This window comes from Filicampus tigris, chromosome 10 (genome assembly GCF_054856515.1).
Source record: "Filicampus tigris isolate MCC_2025a chromosome 10, RoL_Ftig_1.0, whole genome shotgun sequence".
Taxonomy (NCBI): Eukaryota; Metazoa; Chordata; class Actinopteri; order Syngnathiformes; family Syngnathidae; genus Filicampus; species Filicampus tigris.
Genome location: NC_141226.1, coordinates 13719470 through 13742500, shown reverse-complemented (window position 1 = coordinate 13742500; position 23031 = coordinate 13719470). Strand labels below are relative to the sequence as shown.

Here is a 23031-nt window from a genome sequence, read left to right as displayed (position 1 = left end):
TTTGGCATCAAGCGAAGTATATATATATATATTTATTAGGGCTGCACAATGTTGGAAAAAAATGACATTGCGATTTTTGGGGGGTTTGCGATATATATTGCGATGTTAAAAATAGACATTTCACCAGATGTTTGGGAATAATTTGGTTAACTCACCATGACATCACTGTATTCATATAATATCGTTTAATTCAGACTAAGGGGGTTTATCTGTGAATGATGATTACTATATATAAAAGGGATCACAGCGGTCATGTCTCTGTAACATAATAGATTATTTAACATTGTATTTCACACTTCAATGTAAACAGCAGCAAAATATTAAACATATTTTAAACCAAAAAATAAAAAGAGCAGGTGCACTAGACCCTCGAGTCATTTCAAAAAATAGAAGAAAAACCTCTATAGCAGCAGCAGAGAAAAAATTAAAAAGCACTTGTACTAGCGCCTGAGTTGTTTACAAAAATATAACATGAAGTTAAAAAACATTGTGAAACTGCAGCAAAGTTGTAAACAAATCAGAACAAAAATATTAAAATTTAAAGAGCAGGTGCTTTAGTCCCCTGAGCTGTTCACAAAAATTTAACAATAACTAAAACGGTCTGTAAAAAATCCGTGATTTGTCGGTGCTGTTTGGACTTATTATCATAAGAGTTATGCTGGCAAAGGCGTCTGTAATTATTTTTCAAGTAGATGAAGTTTCACCTCGGGTCCCACTTCTTAGTTTGAACTGCTCATACAGGGGCTTGTGACAGCGATTGCAGCAACAATGGTGAGGCACTGTTGGCAAAGGATGTTTTTTTGTTCTGAATCTTCCTTTTTATAGCCAAAGTACTTTCATATTTTGGATGTTGACTTTCTTTTGGGGACTAATTCCACTGCCGCTTCTGCCGTCGTCTCCTCCATGTCGCCTGTTTGTGTTTTCAGAGCAGACAGCAGTGGCTTGTGAGAGTGAAGGGGGAGGGGCCAGTGACTGGTTGGCAGGAGGAAGGGGGTGAGCGAGACAGTATGTGTAAGAGCACGGAGTAGCTTGCTGCTTTTATGAAGCAAAACAAAAGTTTGCGTGTTCTAAAGAGAAAAAAAAAATTAAAACATTGCACGTCCTACGATAGACAAAAAAAACAACACATTTACACTTAATAATAAACGGCCAACTGGTTTTCATTTTTAGGAAAAACATTTTATACTTCATGAAAATTTAGGTAAATCTCTATCCATAAATTTTGGTCTATGAGACAAAGTCAATGTCAGTAATTTTTACGGTGAAAACAACACACTTGCGCAAGCCTGGTTTATTAAAAAGTGATCAGTAGGAACGGCAATTGTGTCAGGCTGTCAGCATCAAAGCGTGCAGAGTCATTAAGGCCGTTGTGTTGGTGTCGTCGGAGCAACAGTTTGTGACGCCAATAATAAACGACCCCCGAAATACAGTCTGGAATACTAGTCAATTCAGACGCTACGCTGCAATATGCTGGCAGTAACTAATTTGAAATAAAAGTGTACACCTCGGCATTGATGTCCATATATTATTTGGTAACTCAGGTTTATTTTGAAATTCTTACTTCTTACCGCATGGGTGGCGTGTTACTGTCATGAAGAGCATGAACGATTGTTGCTGCGGTTAGCTTGACTCCTTATTTCTGACAGTGTAGTCGAGGCAGAAAAAAATGCCTGCAGCATTTTTTTGAACTGAGGTACTTGATTTACTACTAATGTGAAACAAACCTCAGTGAGTTGCATCTCATTTTAAGCACTCAATGACGGCTTTCCACATCTGTTGAGTCAACATGAACATATATGATGAAATGACACAACTGCTTGTAAATGCCGCCTGAGCTTTACTTGGTGGAAACCCTGAGAAGAGGTCTTACCAACTGTGCGTGGTATCAAGCCTTGTCGGGGCATGAGGTTGTCATCGAGATCCTCCAGAGCGCCGTACAGCGAGTGGGAGATACGACGCTCGTGCTCGTCCAGAGACATAGAGTTGGCGCTCTGCTGAGGTCCCAGAGGAGCCCCCGGTGCCTCCTAGCAAACAAAACACAAACACTTAACTTAGCGAGTCCTACTGTATTGTGTATCCTATTGCATCGTAACTGGAGTTAATCAGATCAGAAACGTAACTGGATTGAATCATATCATACGGTAAATAGAGTATCATATAGAAAGCGTAGTCGATCAAATCGTATTGTAACTGAAGTTAATGTAATTGCAGTCGTAAATGGAGAGAATCGTATCGGAAATGAAGTGACTCTCGTAAACGGAGTCTTATACAGTGGAGCAAATTGTATCGTATAGTAAATGCAGTGTAGTGTATCGCATCGGAATTGCAGTAAATAAGATCATGGCTGGAATGAATCGCATAGTAAATGGAGCGAATCGTTACATTTCAAATGAAATGAATTGAAGATGGGGTGAAACTTATCAGTAGTGGAGTGAATCGTACCATAAACGGAGTAAACTGTATAAATTGCAAGACTAGCGCGACTAAATGGAGTGAGTCATGAATTGAGTGAACCGTATCACAATGGGATTGGACTAAATTGTATCATAATGTATGATTTTTTTTGAAAATGTAGTGAATCATATTGCATTGTGAACGGCCTGAATCATAGCATAAATGCAATTTGAGTGAATCATAATGCATCATAATTGGAGTGAATTGTATCTTATCTTAATTGCAGTAAATCATATTATGCCATAAACTAAATTGCATTGCATGGCAAAACAAGCAAATGGAATCTTTTCCCCAAAAATCGTCAGTGTCTTCACTAAAACCGTTCCATCCCAACAATAATGAACAGACAGCACGATGCATGCTAATGCTAGCGGCGTGATAACCGGGATGAATGAGGATGGATTTCCAATGGGCCAGCCAGCGGTCTGTCCTCTTATTAGCCTGCAAGCATGCTGACAACGTTCCTCTCAGGACTTGTGATGAGACTCCACTTTAGGCCGACAAATTGACCATTTTGTGCTCCTCTTATCCATAAACACACATTCCTGGACTCTGCGGGAGTGTGTGTTTGCACGTGTGTGTCCAATGGATCATTGGGCATATTGATTGGTTGTGGTTTGCTGCATTTACCGTCTGGACGGCGACAGCTGGAGCTATGAGGATTACTATAGTTGTCGCACCACGTCACAAGCGATAAGAGTCTCCTTGACTCGCTATTGTTGGGTTGTCGATGCACCGGCATACAAATGACACATCCACTGTGATTTTTGTGTGTGCTTGTCCGTGCGTGTGTGAAGGGGCGGGGGGCATTTGTTTGGGGCACTGCCACACTCAAAGTCACAGATACTACAGTGTGGAACATGAGTATAACACCCCCAAGGAGGCAACTGCATCTTATATCAACATTATGTTCTTACATAATACAAAATCAATTTTCATCTAATTACATGCTCAATCGATGATATCATTGATTATTAAAAAAAAATACTCTTTAGGTGCAGTCCTACTCAAGACATTTCCAGAGAAACAACACACCTTTGTCGAATTAAAAAACACCTGTGGTAAATTGGATACCTAAAGATGCATCTGTAGCGCAAATACACATTGGTAATTGCAAACCAATATCGAAATGTATCATCGAAAGGTGCCAATCTCGTCAAAACAAGAAATTGAAGAAAGTCAAACAGAGCAGATAACTTTAAATAAAACGATTTAACATCTTTTTCATTCTGAGTGACAATGTCAGAGAGTACAAATTGAATTGTATAAATATAGTACAAGTTTTACAAAATGTTTCAGATTGTATATCTTGTTTTTTAAAAAGCAGTGCGCCGCATCATCCTGAAAGGTGTTCCTAATATTATGGAGCAAAAGACAGGTTTGAGGGTTTTCCAAGGCGCCGCTGCGGGTTGCTCTTGACTTGAAATGAGCTAGTTAATGAATTTGGCCGGCTGAGGTAATAGCAGAGAGGGTGACGGGTGGGGGTGGGGTTGTCGGGTTTGAGCTGCTGGTATGCCAGGGGTGGGATTCGCTACGGCGAGGGAGCACGGACAAGCCGCAGTGCAGCGCGTTGCATATTCAGACAGATAATTAAGCGGCGGGAAGGTCTGGATCCCGTCAGGTGGCCGCTCCGGGTTGGCTGGGATTGAAAATGGAATAAGGATGGGGGATTGGAAGGTGGGGTGCGGGGGGGTTCAGTCACGCGTGTGATTTATGCAAACATTTGCGATTGTAAATTGGCTCCTCGGGAGGCGAGCCACAGGCAGGAAGGTAAATAACTCATGATTTGATTCTACATGTCAAGTGAGTGTCACGTGTGAGAAAAGCCCCCTCACATCATATTACGCTTTTGCGCTCTCCCGCAGGCACATTTGAAAAAAGTCGAAACCTAGCTTCTGGCTACTGCTATTTTTTTTTTTAAATCATAATAAAATTATACTGAGAATCAAACAATGTACAGTGGCGCCTCTCAAAATGTATCTACTCCACTTTCCCCACTGAAATGAATAGGAATGCTTTTCTCTCAGAAATCAAACAAAAGTTCTTGTCATGTCAGATTAATGACATAAGTAGAATTAAGAATATTTGTAACGTTTTTTGCATCAATACAATGAACATTGTGCTGCTCTTTCTAGTGTGGACGTCATGTATGACACAGAGATACGGCTATACAGTAAAATGGAGACATCCACAGCTGAGTAAGTCACAGGAATATTAGTCATTCTTCGCGGAGGATAAAGAATATATGCTTGAAAGTACTGCTATACAATCTTTGTACTGCTTCGCCATTTTGGTTTACAGATGCTAAAAGAGATTTAACAGCACGACACTGATACTACTTGTGAGTCAGTTTGAGGCGTTTTGCATTGTTACAATTAATCAAACAGATTTGTCTAGAGCAAGACTAGTACTGGTAAGACTAGAGAAGGAATAATATTTTAACTAAATTGTTCTCCGACTGTCCAAGTGTAAAAAAATGACAAAAAAAAAAAACGTATTCTACAACTAAAAACACTACAATTTGCCAGGGTAATTTGTGACATGAGGATGTCTCAGGTATCATTTTTACAAGCAGAGAGGTTTTAATTTTTTTTCTTTTTTTTTGTTCTTGGGGGTGGAGCGGGCAGACACTGGAATAGCCTGCGGCTTAACCTGAGGCCCTGTAGCTGAAGCGCAGACAAGCCGCCATGCTGCCTTGAACCTGAATACATGCATGCACAAGCAGCTACCACACAATTACATACGCACAAGTGACACATGCGTATGAGCTCCGAGCTGGAATCGGGCTTTCAATTAGCAGCCGGGCCGAGGGGAAATCTAAAGTTTGGTTGAGGGAAGATGAGAGCGAGGCAGCAGAGGAAGAGTGCCAGGGGCGCTCACGTGGGCGCTCACGTGCACACTCACGTGCACGCACACATGCACACACACACACACACACACACACACACACAGCCTGTGCACACTTAGAAACACATGCACGCTCACAGCAAGTGCACGCACACACGCATGCTCAACTCAAAGGCAGCCAGAGGGGCTCAGGTGCTGACACTGTGTCCAAACATGACATTGTCGACATGGAGTACAGTGCAGCTCACTTCACAGTTGGCTTTTTCTCAATGCAAGCTTCCTTGGGGGAGGGCAGTTTGCAGCCGGGGCGGAGGTGGGTGGGTGCTTGGGAGGGCTGTGCACCTTCAACAGCCCGACAGCTTTTCGAAATCATAAAACAACACCCGCCCTGCTCCGTTCGCTCTCAATAAAAGCTGACAAACTATGCAAGCTTAAATTCAGTGAAATTTCAAAGGACTTCTGAATTGAAACACAAAGTCAAATGGCAGAATTTCATCAGAACCTTCTGGAAAAATGGGAGTGTTCAGTTGAACGTGCTGTGATGCACGTCATGTCAAAACAGTTACTAAAGTCTTCATTCAGGAATCACGTCAAATACTGATGCCCATTACTTTGCTGTCGATAAACTCACACGCCCTCAAGTCTTAAATCATGAGAAATGTCAATGAGATTCTGACTGGCACCAAAAATGGCAAGTAATCATTTCCGGAAAAGTAAGTCTCAAAATTGACACAAAACTTCAAAAAAAAATTTGCCACCCGAATCTGAATCGGAGTTTTTGATTGATCTGCCAATACAAAGTCCCGAGCTGAGACTTCTGCAAAGCATTAAGAAAAAAAGAGCATGCCTCCAAATGAGTGTTTTTACATCGTTGCTCCAAATATAATACATGTTCTGCTGCAGCGTACAGGAGAGCAATGTGCTCAGTGTGTGTGCCTGTGTGTGTGCCTGTGTGCACATGTGTCTTTTACTGCCAGTCTGACTGCCCCCCCCCCCTCCAGCCAAAAAAAAAACCTTAACATTGTGTAATATAAGTTTAAGCTATTAATTTGATTTATTGTTGTTATAAGTTCCAATTGACAAGCTCTTTATAGCTTTGGATCATTTGGTCACTTTGTGACCCTTAAAAATTCAGGAAAATCTTTTTCCCCCTATCATCTGAAAATCATGTAATCAGACCTGATTTTTTTATCACATCATTGGATCATGACATCCCGAGCTCACGTGCACTTGTTTAGCTTTTTCTTTGGCTTCGTTATGAAACAGTATTTGGAACTAGACTCCAATTTTTGCAAAAATAGACTCAAAAGTTAAAGTGGAAGTCAACCCCAAAATGTTCTTTACAAGAATTTAGTAAATGGGCTGTCACTTATATAGCACTTTTCTACCTTGGGTACTCAAAGTGCTTTACACTGTACCTCATCTACCTACTCATGACGCAGCATCAGGAGCAACTGGGGGTTCAGTATCTTGCTCAAGGATACTTCGACATGGTCACCATGGCCGACCACTCTACCACTGAGCCATGCCGCCCCATAAATATGTTCTATGCAGGCCCACTAGTTGAAATACGGAATTCTGATTAATATTGTGTTTGTGGAATATGAGTTAAGCAGTAAAATCCACCCATTTTTGTGCATCTCAGGGGGTGGCCGTTTTGCCACTTGCTGTCGACTGCAAATGACACCACAGGTGCTCAGGGCTCAGATAACGACCATGGTGCTTATGGCGCAGATAACGACCAATCATGGCTCAGCGTCAGAAAACAGGTGAGCTGTGATTGGTTGTTACCTAAGCCCTGAGCAACTGTGAGGTCATTTTCAGTCGACAGAAGTGACAAAATGGCCACCCAGAGCTTGCTAAAAAGGAGGGTGGATTTTGCTGCTTAACTCAAATTCCATTCAATATTAATCAGAATGCAATGTTTCGACTGGTGAAGGCACAGAGTACATATTATTGCAAAGAGTTTTTGGGGGTTGACTTCCCCTTTAAACACAACTTCAAATTCCAATTCATATCCTGAGACTCAATTCAGCCACCTCCAAAGTCTCTACATGTGTGCAGTTTTACTTTTTGAGAAGACAATTTCAAATTCAACCTATATAACAAAAAAATTGGAATTCCAAAGAAAGGAATCAGTGTACCTGACTTGACCTTTTCTTTTTTTTTTTATTTGGAACATATATTCCAAAAGAAAGCGAACACATTCAAAGCTGTATAACTCCAGTGTTTAGAGCGTTCACATCATTGATGTTTAGCTTTTTCTTTAGTTTCTTTTGGTCAATAACCCACCTGGCTCCTCTTGCCGACACGTCTGGCCACAATGAGCTGGATCATGCCGCGCTTGTTTCCCTCAGTGGACATGGACTTGCGCAGGGTCTCCATGGCGTCCTGGTTGGTTTTTCCCAGTAGAGACTCGCTGTTGACGGCAATCAGCTGGTCGTTCACATGCAGACGCCCGTCCTGGACCAGGAAGACACCCAATACACAAGATAGCTATTAGCATGTTAGCTGACTAGTTACCATTGCATCGCACATTCAAGAGCCCAGGAGCAGTGCGTCCTAGCCCGCTAATTGTTTTTGTTGTTCACATGTTAATTGGCTACTAATTACTTTTAAACCAAACAAAAAATTAAATCAGCAGCAGTGTTTGTCCTTTATAAAAGCCAAATTATTAGCCTGAAAAAGAAAAAGAAAAACATCATGGTCTCAATATAACCTGAGCTAAGATAATCTTTGCTACTTTCCTTACTACTTAGAATTTTCAGAAAATTTTGGTTCAGCTTCAAAAAAATATTAGTTTTAACTAAATGAACATCTGTCTTTGGTTTAAAAACTTCAATACAAGTCGAGCTTAGATAAAAATTATTACTTACATCAAGACTGCAACTAACAATTATTTTAATAACTGATGAATCTGTCCATTGGTTATTAATCGATGAATCGCGTTTTTTAAAATTTCTATAGAGATGACATTATTTTAAATAAACAGTGCAGAAAATGCACAAATATAAAATTATTATGATTCAGTTACTGGTTTGGTCCTTAACAGCCATCAGAAAATCGGCAAAAATGTCAATCATTGTTTTCCAACATATAAGCAGCCATTTGAAAATAGAAGTAATCAGTCAGCTTTCATCGAGGACAATAGAAATTGGAGAATATTTCCTATTGAAAAAGTGAAATTCGAAGGAGTCAGACATTTAAAGTTAAACAAGGTCTCGAAACCATTACTCGATGATTGAAATAGTTGTAGATTAAATTGATAATCATTAATTGTACCTCTAGTTTATATACTAACATGAAGTCTAACTCAAGCTATGCGTGCAATCGATTTGCTTTTATTTATTTGCAAACATTACTTCTAGCTGAGCTAGAAAAAAATTATCATAAACTAACTAGCTAATTATTATGAGTGGTGGTAATGATGTTAAAATCGTACATATTGTATCTCCAAACAAAAAGACCATTTTTTTCCAAGCATTTTCGAGGGTAAAGCGACCTTGCACGCAGCCCCTCCGTTGATGATGGACTTGACGAAGATGCCAAGGTCGGCGTGGTTCTCCTTGGACCGGTTCCCTTTGACGCTGACGCCCAGGCCTGCCGAACCTGAGTCACTGAGCGGGATCTCGAAGGTCAGAAACTCACGAGTTCCGTCCGGCGTCAGCACTAGCTCGTCCTCCTCCGGCTTCTGGCATGACAAAAGCACTTTTTTTCACACGTTTTGGGGAAACGGGTCTTGAAATGGCTTCTTGGGAGGCAGGAGGGGACACGATTCAGCATTTAATGCATTTTTGGGTGAAAATTCCCCTCCAATATTGCACAAATTGGAATTCCATCACAAGACGTCAGTCGTTCATTTCTACAAGTTCTAAAAGATTAATTGTGCGTTTGGCTTTTTGGGGGAAAACATTTAGCATTCAACCAATGTTTTGGACTCAAATTCACATCTTAAGTCATTAAAAAATCTTTGTATTTCCTAATTGGAATTACAAAGTGTTGTACTTTGCAAGCATATCATACGACAGCTCAGTTCAGCAACTCAGCACCCCATTCATTTTTGGGGTGAAAATTCACCTCCGAAACCGCACAAAATTTCAGAATCGACATCAGTTGTAACGCACGAGAGTTCTGTTTAATGAGCTTCAAATTATTGTTTTGCACCGCATCTGTTTTTTGTGACAAAGTTAGAAGTTCAACCACAATTTTTTTTTTTGCAAAAATACATCTCAAAGTAACACAAAACTTTGTAATAAAACATGAGCTGCCAATGGACTCTAAAGACTTTCAGCATTTGTGGAACAGCGGCGTGCTAACTTGCGGTCGCTAGTCCAATGCATAGCGGTAACATTGATAGTGTCAAACGTGGCTGTTCAAGCTCAAACTTAAAAACAGAAAATGAAAACATCTCAAGAAACTTTTAAAATCAACATCCAAAATACATTTCGGATGATCTTTCGGGTTACTTGTAGACACAAAACACCCTTTTAGAGGCAGAAACATTTGAAAGCGTGGGAAAAATGTCATTTGGGAAATTTAAATCGAGACACTGAATGTCACGGCCATCGTGGTGAAAACGAGCTCTCTCTTTCTTTCTGCCGGCACAACAGGTGCTTGTGTCTCGTTCTCCCTCCCTCCCGACAATAAACGGCATTCTCTCCGGCTCGTTATTTGACAGCTGTCCTCTGAATAGACGGGCTGCGTGCACGCCGCCGCCTGCCAATTATCGCGCGCGCTTAATGAATTCAATCACCGGGCTCACTGTCAGCGCGCCATTAGCTGCCTTTGTTTTTCCAGGAGGAGGAGGAGGAGGAGGGAGGGAGGGAGGGGGGAGGATGGAATGTGTGGAGGAAGGAAGGAAGAGGATGAGGAAAGACAAATAAATGCATCCTGGGATTTGGATGAGGAAAGAAGGGTGAAAAAAAATAACCGTGTTGCCTGTGATCATCAGCGAGTGCGGTGGAATAAATAAGACAACAGGAATGTCATTACTTCTCCGGAATTCAATTACGCAGATGCATCAATCCTATTACGCTGCAAAGCATCACAATAAGGAGACAGGAAATGATCTGTAGAGAGGGGAAATAACACTAAATAGGCTGTGTGTCACAAACAAGGTGGATTAGGGTTGGATTTATCAAAGTGACAGTGTTGGGATTTCTTGCAAAATGCTTCCAGCAAAAATGGCCAACGTCCTGGTCAATTTCAGACATAAGACTTTTTCAAAACTTTTTTGAGGGGATACATTTAAGTGCAAAATGACTGCTTTGAACCAAAATGGCCTGCTGAATTTCCGGCAGCGATTCTTAGAAGGGAAGACAAGTAGAAATAAAAAAATGTCTTTCTTTCCAAAAAAAAAAAAAAAAAAAAGGTTTTTAGCGACAGCACTAGTCTAACGGTATTCTGTTGTCTGAGTTTGGTCACGTGACATTCCCAAGCTGAGCCATGATTGGTCAATACCTGAGCCCTTAAACACTTGTGATGTCATTTTCAGTCGACAGCAAGTGGCCGCCTAAAATGGATAAAAACGGGGATTTTGCTGCTTCACTCATATTCCACAAACGCAACATTAGTCAGTCAGAATGCCATGTTTGAACTAGTGGGGGGAAAAAGAATATATTATTGTCAAGAAAATGTTTTGACTTGACTTCTACTTTAAAACTTTTCTTTTTGTGCATCCCGTGAGGATAGCCATGGCCACCAAATTTCGGGTCAATATGTGAAATTGGTATAAGTGCCTTATTTTTTCCTTGCCACTGACAGTAAAATGGCTTTTTGTGTGTCTTATTACAAACGACACATCCACTCAACTTCTTGTCCAATGGTCAAACTGCTGTCGGGGGGCTAATTTTTTTATTTTTATGTATTACTGTCCAGGTGTTGCGGCTGAGTGTCAAACGGCTGCTTCAAACTACAAGCTGCAGTGGTTTTTTTTGTTGTTTTTTTTGCCTCCGGCATTCAAGTCTTTAGCAGATGACAAGGTGCTTTACTCCCGTTGGAAGTGAAAAGACCAATTACCTCTTTTTGCACAAACACACACACACGCAAACACACAGTAGTAACACGCTCACTTCCACGCTGCGCAGTCTGGAATGATTAGCGGGTCGGCAGCCGTGTTCAACTTAGACCCAACAGAGATGTCATCTTGACAGCGGAGAAAAGTTGCTGCAGGCCAAATTTCTCTCTCAGGGAGAATAAAAATAAATAAATAAATAAAAAACAGGATGAAAGGTGTAAAGGAGCCGAAATGAAGAGAAGAAGGGTGGAGGAAGGGAGGTAAGGAAGGATAAAAAGAAAAGGAAAGAAGGAGCTACAGGAGGAATAAGGTGGATGAAGGAACCAACAGGAAGGAGCAGGATGAAAAAAGAAAGAACAAGGAGGAGGGGCGAAATGGGGAAAAAAGGATTGATGGATGGATGAAATGCACTCTCCTCTTTTCTTTCTTTATGCCGTTCTGACACGGGCCCCGCGGCTGTGTCGTTTCCGTGGCGACCCAACCAGTCAAAAGGCTGACAGCACCGCAGGAAATGCGCTGAGTAGTCAAGGTGCACCGAGCGCCAGGTGGGAGGCTGCTGGATGATGCCTCCATCTCCATGTCACCACACGCACGCGCACACACACTCAAAACATCCACTCAATAACACACACAAAAACACACTCACTCATCTCACGCGAATCCACATTCTTTCAGTCACACATTCACTCTCACACACACACACACTGCATGTACACAAAAACACACTCACTCATCTCACGCACTCACAATCTCTCTCGCGCATACACACATGTTCACGCGCACAAACACAGGAAGCAGTCAGTCTCTCTCTCACACACACACACACACCTATACGCACACGCAGGTACACGCACACGTCTTTCTGGCAGCACCGGGCCTCGCGCCGGTGAGAGTTAAGTGTCCGTCATGATGTCTCGATGATGACGGCGTAATGGCGCCATAACGCGAGGCGTCGGTGCGCCATGTTGTGGAGGCCATTAGTCACATGGGCTTATGGGAAGTGGCTGCTTATGTTATCGTGCAATTCGACAATAATGCACAGGAGGCACTGTGCCAGGAAGCTATCTATACACATACACACACACACACACACACACACACACACACACACACACACACACACACACACCGCCATCTGTTGATAGCACGATATGGCGTAAACAGCATTTAATGAGATCGTTGACATTGTTGTAGCCAATCAGGAAGCCCAGACAGTCGAACTTGTTGAGTGTTTGTGTGTGTGAGTGAGTAGGTGAGTGAGTGACTGACTGACTGTGAACCTTTGCATGCATGTGAGAGCAAGTGGGGGTGAGTTGGTCAGTGTGTGTGTGAGTGCGTGTGGGTGTATGATAAGTGGGTGTGCCGCAAGAGTGTGTGAGTGTATGTTGAGTGTGTGTGTGTGTGTGAGTGCGCATTTAATAACGTGAATGAGAGAGTAAGTGTGTGTGTGTGTGTTTCTTGCGATTGCTTTGGAAAGGCTCGCCCAACGGAGCTTGACTGATGGCAAGCGTATGGCGTCAGAATCAAAGCGACGCGGACATTTGTGTGGAACTGAGCGCGTCTTTTAAGCGTGGAACTGAACGCGTCTTTTAAGCAAGTGTTACTGCGTGGAAGTTTGCATCTTGTTGCTGCAAGACTTTCCAAAAGTTGCTTGACGGGGGAACGCGCCACAGATGCCCGATGTTTACGTGGGGCTCCCGAGTCTTTCCGAGCGGGATCATTACCACAACGCGCCTCCAAAGCAGATGTGTGCGAAAACTTTTTCCCTCCGCCTCCGAAATAAAACAAAAAAAAGATTTTTAGAATTCATCGCATGAACCGCCATCCAGACGGACAGACTCGTCCGCGGCCTACAAATGAAGCTGCAAGACATGACGCCCATACGAGATGAAAGACTCAAATTAGCCTCACTTTCCCTTTACGTGACTGCAAAACTCAAGCATTGTTTTTTTTTTTTTTTTGGGTTTGTTTTTTAATCCATTTGCCACAAATATTCATGTAGAGGGGATTAAACAGAGGAGCAAAAGGAGGAGGAGGAGGAGATTTGATGGGGGTCTTACCAAATCTCTGGGGCTTTGCGTCTGCATCTGGGCCTCGCCGCCCTGCTGGAGGTCACGCAAACAACAAGCACAAGTCACAAAGCGACAAACAACACAAAAGACAACATCTCAAAAGTGTCAGATTACAATCAACCGGAATGAGGGTTTTTTTCCTTTTACGGGAGACTACCATACAGAAGGGTACCAGTGATGGCAAAAAGACCTGTATTAACCATCATAGAGCTGAAACTAACACTTGGTTTATTAATCGATTATTTTGTTGATTAATCAATGAACCGGATTAAAACAAATATTTTAATTTCCCTGCCTATATTAAAAAACACGACTATTTCAAATTCATATACACTGATTATGATTCTGTTTGTGGTTCGGTCCAATATATTGGCACATATGTAACCCATTGTTTTCCAAAATAAATGCAGATGCTTGCAAATGTTCTATTTTGATTGAACACAACGATAATCAGTCTGCTTTCATGGAGGACTACAGATATTGGAAGATATTTACTGCTGAATGGATGGATGAAATTCCAAGAATTTTGTACAATTCTAAATTGAATAAGGTCTCTTCAAAACAATTATCGATTCATTTGATAATAGATTTGTTTTTGATTAATCAATTAATCATTGCACCTTCAAACCACTGCACCTTCAAACAGAAAACTGAACTCAGAAATTGGAAATGGGTAAGGAGCATAAAGTCATATTTTTAAGATTACATATTTTGGGAGAAAATTTGATATTTCTTCAAGATAAAAAAGAGTTAATTGCTGAAAATCTTTTATTATTTATTTAAAGGAATATATATATTTTTTTAAGAGGACGCAAAAAAGGCTTGTATTTTTGTTTATGAAAAAAAATCTAATTTGGGGGGGGGGGGAAATCAGGTTTCTTTAAGAAAAAAAGTATTTTGGGGAAAGAAAAGTCATGTCATGTCATCTTCCAAACCGCTTATCCTATATAGGGTCGCGGGGAGTCGCTGGAGCCTATCCCAGCCGTCAATGGGCGAAGGCAGACTACACCCTGAACTGGTCGCCAGCCAGTCGCAGGGCACACATAGACACTGTCACTGAGCGGGAATCGATCCCACGCTGCCCGCACACAACTCAGGCGTGTGTACCACTACACTATCAGTGGACGAAAGAAAAGTCAATTATTTAAATGTACATTATCATTTAAGGAGAAATTTCATTTGAGATTGAAAAAAGGGTCATTTAAATTTTACTTTTAATTAAAAAGCATCCTAATTTAAAATAATTAAAAAAAACATTCTTTGAGGAACATTTCAAATGTTTTCTAAAATGTCCCTTAACAAGAAAAAAACAATTTGGTTGAATATTTTTTTTCAAATGTATTTTTAAAAAAAACCTTTAATATTGTAACCTTGTATTACTTTTCCCCCCTTGCCAGCGTTTCCTAAGACTGCATAGAAAAGAACTCGAGGGTGTTCGTGTGAACGTTCAATACCGTCATTGTAAATGTCAAGTTGACATTAAAGTAGGAGTAATATTGCAAAAGTACCTCCCCATCACAGTGCCAACCCAACCTAAAAAAAATGACTCCTCACCCTGAGCTCTGAGTAGGCCTGCTCTTTTCATGCGACTGCCGCTCTCATCTAAAGACAACTTTGACTTGCTTGCCAGAATTGTCACCAATAAGCTGCTTGATTGACACTTCTTTGGCCTCCACTGGGAGATGACAAAAAAAAGCGAAGCTACTACGCGACTTAACGAGTTTTGAGGCCGAGGGAGACTCGAGTTTACACACACACGCGCACACCCACACGCACACACACCCCACCACCACACACACACACACCCCCCCACACATACACACACACACGCAGACACACGCGCAGACTGCCGCATGGCCGTCCCTCCTCAATCTTGAGCGTAATTACGAGCGCACTTATTTAGGCGGCTTTTGATGCCGGCAGATGTGTGGGACATCACGACTCATTTGGCGCACGGGGCAATTAGCGGCAACATCTGGACGCTTTCAAATTTATTAGCAGTCCAATTGATATGTTCCTCACCTGTTGCCCCAATGAGGCACTATGATGCAAGTAACGCTTCCGAGAATAAAATCTGATTTTTTTTTTCACAGAAATCGGACTTCTGATTTTAATAGATTTTTTTTTCCTCTTTAGGACAAGTTTTGCTCTTTGCTTTATTTCTCCCGATACCAAACATTTTTAAAACCGAGTTGTATGAAACGATAAAATATTTCCTGTTGGAAATGACGTAAATCCAGTTAATCTGTTCCATTTACAAATATTAAAATACATTTTATAGAGATTAACTATAATTTGAAAAATAGAAAACAATGTGAGAGTATAAATGAATCAATACTTAACTCTTAATGTCTTCTGATACCACACACGTTTTTTTCTAATAATAAACTGGCATGAACTTCCACAGAAATAATACAACACATTTTGATCTTGATTTACAGATAACATGTAGTAGGTGCTTCCTCTTTGTCTAAACATATTGAAAAATCACTAAGTACAGCGACCAAACTGTGAAGTGGCCAACTGCATTTTTTTAAAGTAGCTCCACTGTTGGCAGCCACGTTGTGTGGTGTAAGCAACGACCCCAACCGCTAAAATTGACGAATCTTGCGCCCAAAGGGTCAAGCTGCAGATAAAATATAAAAGACGTACCGTTTCCTGGGGCAGGAAGGTGTCTTCTTGGCGGAGGACCAGCAGCTCGACAGTGCCCCCCATTGGAGTGGCCCTGAGGATGGACACCACCTCCTCCTGGCTGCGACCATTCAGGTTGTTGCCGTTCACCTGAGCACAAGTCAAGGGACATCATATTGTTGTAACAGGCAGGCATAAAACAGTTATGTGGAATACATAAGGCCATCTCTTAGTCCTAATACCCAAATTTGCTCTCAAATCATCGACAATTTTACAGTCATATGTTCAATGAAAGCACTTAAAATTTAATGTCAGAGTAATGTTTTCAGAGGGGAAAATACAGAATTTTTTTCCCACGGTGGAGGGGATTTTTTTTTTTTTTTTTTATAAACAGGCTTCCTTTTTGGAGAACTAAAAAAACAAACATTTTTGGGGTTGAGGCAACCGCTTTGTAAGGAAAAACTTGGAAGGAAAAGTCTTGGGTGGGAAATGATATTCATATTGTGTAAATGAATACTACATAGAAAAAAAACGAACAGTAGAAAAAAAACTTTAACAGGAGGGGGAAAAAAACAACCCCCCCCCCAAAAAAAATCTTTAATTTTGAGATGCCATAAAATATTAATTGAGGTTTATTTTGATTTTTTTCGTGTAATTACACTGGTCAATAGTACATTTTGATCAGCGATGGCTTTGTGTCCCCAAACATAGTTTGGACGTTGATTTAAAATAATACAACTTTTTTTTTCCAAGCACACCAGGTTTTTGAGACTTAAAAAAAAAATTTTAATGTTTGACCTACAAAAGCTTGTGCAATACAAATTTGACCATGATAAATAATACTAACGTATTTTCTGGACTATAAGCCGCACCTTTATATGCACCCACCTTACTTTATTATTTTTTTTTTAAATGGGAAAATAATATATAAGCCGCACCTTTATATAAACCGCACCTATCTATGTTGAAAAATTATTATTTGTTATATTTACAGAATGATATTGAACTGTAAATGTACATGTATGAACCTGAACAGATTCTTTCTTAAGTGCCTTTTAACACGGCAGCAACTTTGCTGATTAAAACGGAACAGAACCAAGAGAATATAAAGTACTTACCTTCATTTCACTGCCCGCTGCCAGTCAAGTCTACATTTTATTGTTCTACTTCCGCATACCACCTAAATCATAACCTACTGCATAACCCTGTTGAACTCATCCAACTGCACTCACATTGTTAATGACAATTGTATTGTAATTCTGGTTAGAGCGCCCCTATCGGTGGAAGAAAAATCCATAGAATAGCCGCATTTTTATATAAGCCGCATAATTCAAAACCTAGGGAAAAAAAATATGGAAAATATATTACACAATACATTGTTATATTATTATCATTCTAAAAACCTGATGTGCTGGAGAAAAATAACCCGGCAGATTGGGAATCAATGCAAAAAAAAAAAAAAACACTAGAAAGGTTTACTTGCATCTCTGATTAAACAATGTAGTGAAAATGAGTCGGCCAGTGTTTTTTCTGCTGTGTTAGTGTTGCAAACTGGTTTTCCTTTTTTTGTCATTATCACATCCGCCTCACCTCAAGTAATCGGTCACTGGCCTTGAGGCGTCCGTCTTGAATGGCGGCTCCCCGCGGTAGGATGTTCTTGACGTAAATGGGTGCCGAGCCCCCGATGGGGACGTCGCGCGACGTGATGCTAAAGCCCAAACCTTCCGGCCCTGCGAGGGTGAGACCACAGTAAGTGCAGGAAGCCCATTTATAGACCACCATCTTGAGTCTAAACAAAACGTTGAGGCGTCTCCCAGAGGGAATATTGATGTCATAAGACAATCATAGCATGGTTGTTTTATTTGAATTTCCTGTGCAGCTCCTTGGGTGCAACAATCCCTATCACAACAATATATTCTTCTCCCTGTTATGCAGACTAAATACGATAACCAAAATATTAGGACAAGTCTTTAAAGGAACTCTGGAAATGGCCCAAATGAACCTAAAATGCTTCAAAGCAAAACAGCAGACTTCCTGTATCTTTTCGGGCATGATTCCTGGAGACTTTTTTGTGGGTCTACTCATGATAGACATGTTTGTCAAATTCCATGGGGATGAGTTAAACTAGATGCACTTGCGAGTCATTCAACCTAATGCAACCACACTGAATGACGGCAAATCTGAATTTTTCAGTTTCGCTTTTAGTACTCTGTACCAGTCTAAAGTGAGCCTCTTTAATATTGTACCGCTTCCACACCTGAACGGCCTCGCTCAGCCCTGAGTAGTCGCTTTTCCATTACACTTTTTTGGAACCGCTTTTCAGAAACTCGACTGAGGTGGATGGAAAATGCAGGCCGAAGGCTCGTAACGTTACTTTTATCTGGCCAACAGATGTCTGCGTTTCTTACGGTGTTACTCCGGTGTACACACCCACTTTGTGGTTTAAGAGAGCGAGACTACAAAAAGTTTAGCGAGCCTTGACGAGTCGTCGCCAGACGTGCTTTGCCCATATAAAATGAATAAAAACAACAAAGGTTCCAAATTTAATAACTTCAGAATTTCCATTTTCAATATTGAAGAACTTAGATAAAATCTCTAGAACAAGTCTTTCTATGAAGTACTCCTGGAAACAGCCGAAATCAGGAGATTTTTCCTAAGGTTTCTATTTAGTGTAAATTTTCTGTTCAATTTTGGTAGCAATCAAACAAAGTCACACGAACAAATTAGTCTTGGAACAAAGTACTCAAAATGGTTGCTTCAAACCATAATGGCAAATTTTCTGTTTGCTTGACAACATGAGTCTTTGAGACTTTTTTTGTGTGTCTACTCATGATGAGCAAATTTCGTGCTGCTAAGTGAAACTGGCTTGAGTGGCTGAATTTTTCAAAGTCCAACACACTTCCCTACATAATGATGAAAACTCAAAATGCTTCATAAAATGTCTAATGCACAGCAAGTAGCAATTGGACAAATTCTGTAGTCTGTAAAAAAAAAATAGATCCTAAACAGTTTTCCTCAGAGCAAAATGACAGACTTCCTGTTTTCTTTACAGCACAATATTTCTTTGTCTACTAATGACAAACAAGTGTACTAGATTTTATGTATCTGAATTAAAAAGTGGTTTCAGGAGTTGAATTTTCCCTGTCCTCCTTGGAGGCATGTTTTTATGGAAAGCAGTGAAACAACATCCTATTATGAGGACAGTTACAGAGAGGAAATGATGACTAAGCCTCTATCCTGTCCAGACTGCTCTCGTATTTGTGCCTGGGAATAAATTGTGCAAAGCAACAAGTTGGGACTAAGTGGATGTTAATTACACAAAGGTCAGCTAGCACTGGCAGTGTTGCCAAGTTAGCAACTTCTCCGACCCTTCTAGAGACTATTTTTCAGAAAAGTTATTGTAATATCCGCTAAGAAACCGACAACATGAGTAGAATCATTCCAGCATTGCTTTGCCAAGACAAGGCAGTAGTCCGGTGGAAGACAGTAAGACACAAACTTAAAAATGTGCAGTCAGGGGAACTGTACAAAAGAAATTCCAATACAGTCATCAACAAGTGGAGAAAATGTGGCACCACAGTGACATTACCGAGAATTGGATGTCGCCCCAAAATTGATGAAAAGACAAGAACTCCAAACAGTGAGGCTGCAAAGAGGACAATAAATGAGCTGCAAGAATTTCACGCAAGTGCAACGACCTGTTTAGTATATGTGACAGCAATCTCCCTTCTTCGTCATGTACCTGTGCTATGGGGTAATTTGGCAAGAAGACTTCCAAAAACAAAAAAAACACACTTGAAATCTGTCAAACGCATGTGGTAAAACGTCTCATGGTCTGATAAAACCAAAGTTGAACTTTTTGGCAAGTATTCCATAAGTACAAAGTGCAAATACAACTCTGCTCATCACCAAAAAGAACAACATAGCTACAGCGGAGTTTTTCCTGCGTTCACAATTGCGAGGCGGCTGCCTCTAGCTAATTTTGTGCCCACCTCGAGCCAGATCAAAACAATACAACAACACCAGCAAGAATAAACAGCAAAACTAGCATATCTTGTGAGCTCATATGCTGAGAGGTTTTCTGCATTCTACCTCACATGTTTGGATCATTTGAACAAGGCTTGACATCTTTAGCGGTACTTCAATTCACTCCATGCAAACATTAACCAGGAATTTCCAAAGGATATGAGGCTCTTTGCAGTTACACTTTAAAAATGGTGGCTCTAGTTTCAATAAATGAAGGCTTTTATTTGATAATAGTCATTCTTGTTGGAACTCTTTAAGTATGTTCCATGTAAAAGTGAGTCAGCTGAATTTACAGAATACACGCACGTCATATCGCATGGTCAGGATGGTACCACCTCTGGCTCAATTTGAGCCAGGAAAAACCCTGGACAGTGAAGCATGCTGGTGACAACATCATGAACACAGTATGGCATGGGCACCTTAGCCAAGGTGGATAGAATTATAAACAGGTCAAAACCCCAGTTGCTGTTAGCAAAAAAACATTCACAATTCTGCAATAAAGTGTTAATGAAAGCCTACGAGAACAGCTGAACTTTATTTGGGTTGAATCAGAGGCACTTCAAAAGGTGGCAGGTGTGTGCTGTCTTGCATTTAACATGAGTTTGAATGGATTGTTTCATTCTGATAATAACCCCATCTCTAGTTTTAAAAGGGTATGCACACTTCAGAAACCATATCAGTTATTTTTACTTATCCACTTGAATTGCACAGGACACAATAATGGTGGAAAAATTACTTATCTGTCTAATTTTCTAAATCAGGAAACCTGGCATTTGAACAAGGGTGTGTCAGCTTTTTATATCCACTGCCGCGACTTGCAGGAATCAAAGGTATAAACAATGCAGGGGTTTGATGCGCGCTGGGAGCAGCGGGATTAAGTGGAAACAAAACGAGATGAGGCGAACGGTCCTCTTGAGAGACATGCCGCTAATCTCCCGGCTGCCGAAAGAAAGAGCAAGAGGACACGATGATGAGATTTCAGGGGGAAGACCAAACAACAAGGAGCATCTGTTTTTGTTTTTGTCACTGAAGGGTGGGGGTGGGGGGTGGTTGGTGAGGTATTTTGGGACGTTGCAGTCCCGTCTTTGTTGCGGCACAGGCAGCTGCTAAGCAACAAGCTCTCTGCCCGCACCACCGACTGACATCTTGGCAGAGGTGCGCACGCACCACCTGTGCCAAGATATCCAACAAAGACCACGCCTGATTTCAGAGCTAAATGTTCCCAAGCCCACCTGTTGCTTTTTGGGACATGTGGACTCAAGTATTGGGACATTTCACCAACAGGAACTGTAAACTAACCAAAATGCTGGACTATACAAAGGATGGGCTACAAGCAGGTGTACTCTTAAAAAAAAAAAAAAAACGTTTGGAATTTCTTTGTTTATTTCTTTAACAAAGACATTATTGAAACAGAGTTTAGTCTCGAAAATGATTGATTTTTTTTTTTTTTTAAAGTAAGGTTTCAAAATTGCAGTAGGGTTTCTAAACAGGGTTTGTGAACAACGTTGGGTTTCAAACCAGGGTTTCAAAATATGACTTTCAATCAGGGTTAAGGATTGAAGGTAGCACAAATATCCAGGTTTGGGGTTTGTAGATAGGCCTTCAAGTCATGATGAGGGTTTCAAATTAGGGTCCCAAAATAAGGGTTCTAGCCAGTTCAGGTTTCTAGATTAGGTCAAGGTATGTAGTTAGGATTTCAAATCACTGCTTAAAGCCAGGGTTGGGGTTTCAAAATAGGGTTCTTAGCCAGCGTTTTAAACGGAAATGGATCATCTTTGTGTTTTTTGTGCTCCTCTTGCTAGCTTGCTACACGTTAGCATGCCAACTATTAGAATTTTATCACTTGTATTTGAAATTTGACCAGTGCAGGCTGTCAAATCAGATCCATCTTCCTTAGCGCTTCCTGAACTCAAATGTGCTATTTTGCAATATATAAGCATTTTCAGCTCAGTGGCCTGCCATCTTGCTATATGTTAGCATGCTAGCCATTCATTAGCAAGTTAGCATTCTACCCATCTCAGCCGGCTTTGACACTTCAGTTCCTAAATCAACATTATGGGCCAACATGGGTTGTTAGCATGCTAGCAGTTAGCATTGTGCGAATCAGGGGTTAGACCAAGTTGATGTCTGGTTGTTTTTTTCCCCTGTACCTTTCTGGAGCTGAATGTTGAGCCTCCTCCCGACCTTCTTGTTGTATCCCGGCGTGGGGGTGGATGCCAGCCCTCTCTGCGGCGAGTGAATCTGTCCGGTGGGAGGTTTGGCGGCAGAAACGGCTGGCGGGTGAGCGGCGGGCGGGTGGCCGTCAGTCTGATTTGGATGCGGGTGAGTGTGCGCTTGCTTTTGGGAGCCGTGTCGGGACATCCTGTGGGGCGCGAGATTTGTGCCACTGGACACAGAGTCGGTGCTGAAGCGGCCTGATGAGTACGCCGGGTTCCTTTCGACCTGGGACAGATACTCGTAGTGTGCTTTCACCGAAGATGGCACCACGTGGAACATGATGACGGGAGAACGCATGGCCTGGCGGAACATGCTCTGGGCCCTGGGCGGACAGAAAACCGGAGTAAAATCACTCCTAATCTTTCACACCAAGGGAGAGAAAAACATTTGCCAGTAGTTAATAAGCTCAGAAAGACCATGTAGGTAGTATGTTACTACGTCAGTCGATTGTTAGCTTGTAGGAAGGTCAGTAGATTGGTGAGTAGTTTGGTAAGCAGCTTGAAAGTGGGCATATAGGTTGGTAGATTGGTAGTGAGTAGGTAAGTAGCTTAAAAGTGTCGGTACTAGGGTGGTAAATCAGTTAATTGGCTGTGTGTATTTAAGTACCATTAAGATAGGTTTGTCGGTGTTGGGTCAGTAGGTTGGTGGCAAAAGGTGAGGTAAATAGCTTGAAAGTTGACAGGTTGACAGTGCAGGTAAGGGCCTTTAACATGTCTTTGTAGGTAGTAGGTCAATTGATTTGTGGCAAGTACTTTGTAGTTTAGTAGA

At 41.3% G+C, this 23031-nt stretch overlaps 1 protein-coding gene across 8 annotated transcripts in view; it reads right to left on the bottom strand.

Moving 5' to 3' along the window:
* Positions 1-23031, bottom strand: part of pard3ab (par-3 family cell polarity regulator alpha, b) — a 132662-nt gene that overhangs the window by 42539 nt on the left and 67092 nt on the right. For 5 of the 8 annotated variants that reach the window (XM_086042563.1, XM_086042567.1, XM_086042568.1 and 2 more), the window contains 7 exons: positions 22197-22585; positions 17611-17750; positions 16042-16170; positions 13378-13422; positions 8804-8992; positions 7594-7764; positions 1871-2024 (listed from right to left, as the gene is read on the bottom strand). In XM_086042563.1, the coding sequence (XP_085898689.1) occupies positions 1871-2024; positions 7594-7764; positions 8804-8992; positions 13378-13422; positions 16042-16170; positions 17611-17750; positions 22197-22585 (1217 nt within the window). The remainder of the gene's footprint in view (positions 1-1870; positions 2025-7593; positions 7765-8803; positions 8993-13377; positions 13423-16041; positions 16171-17610; positions 17751-22196; positions 22586-23031) is intronic. The other 3 variants (XM_086042565.1, XM_086042564.1, XM_086042566.1) reach the window with 3 other exon arrangements.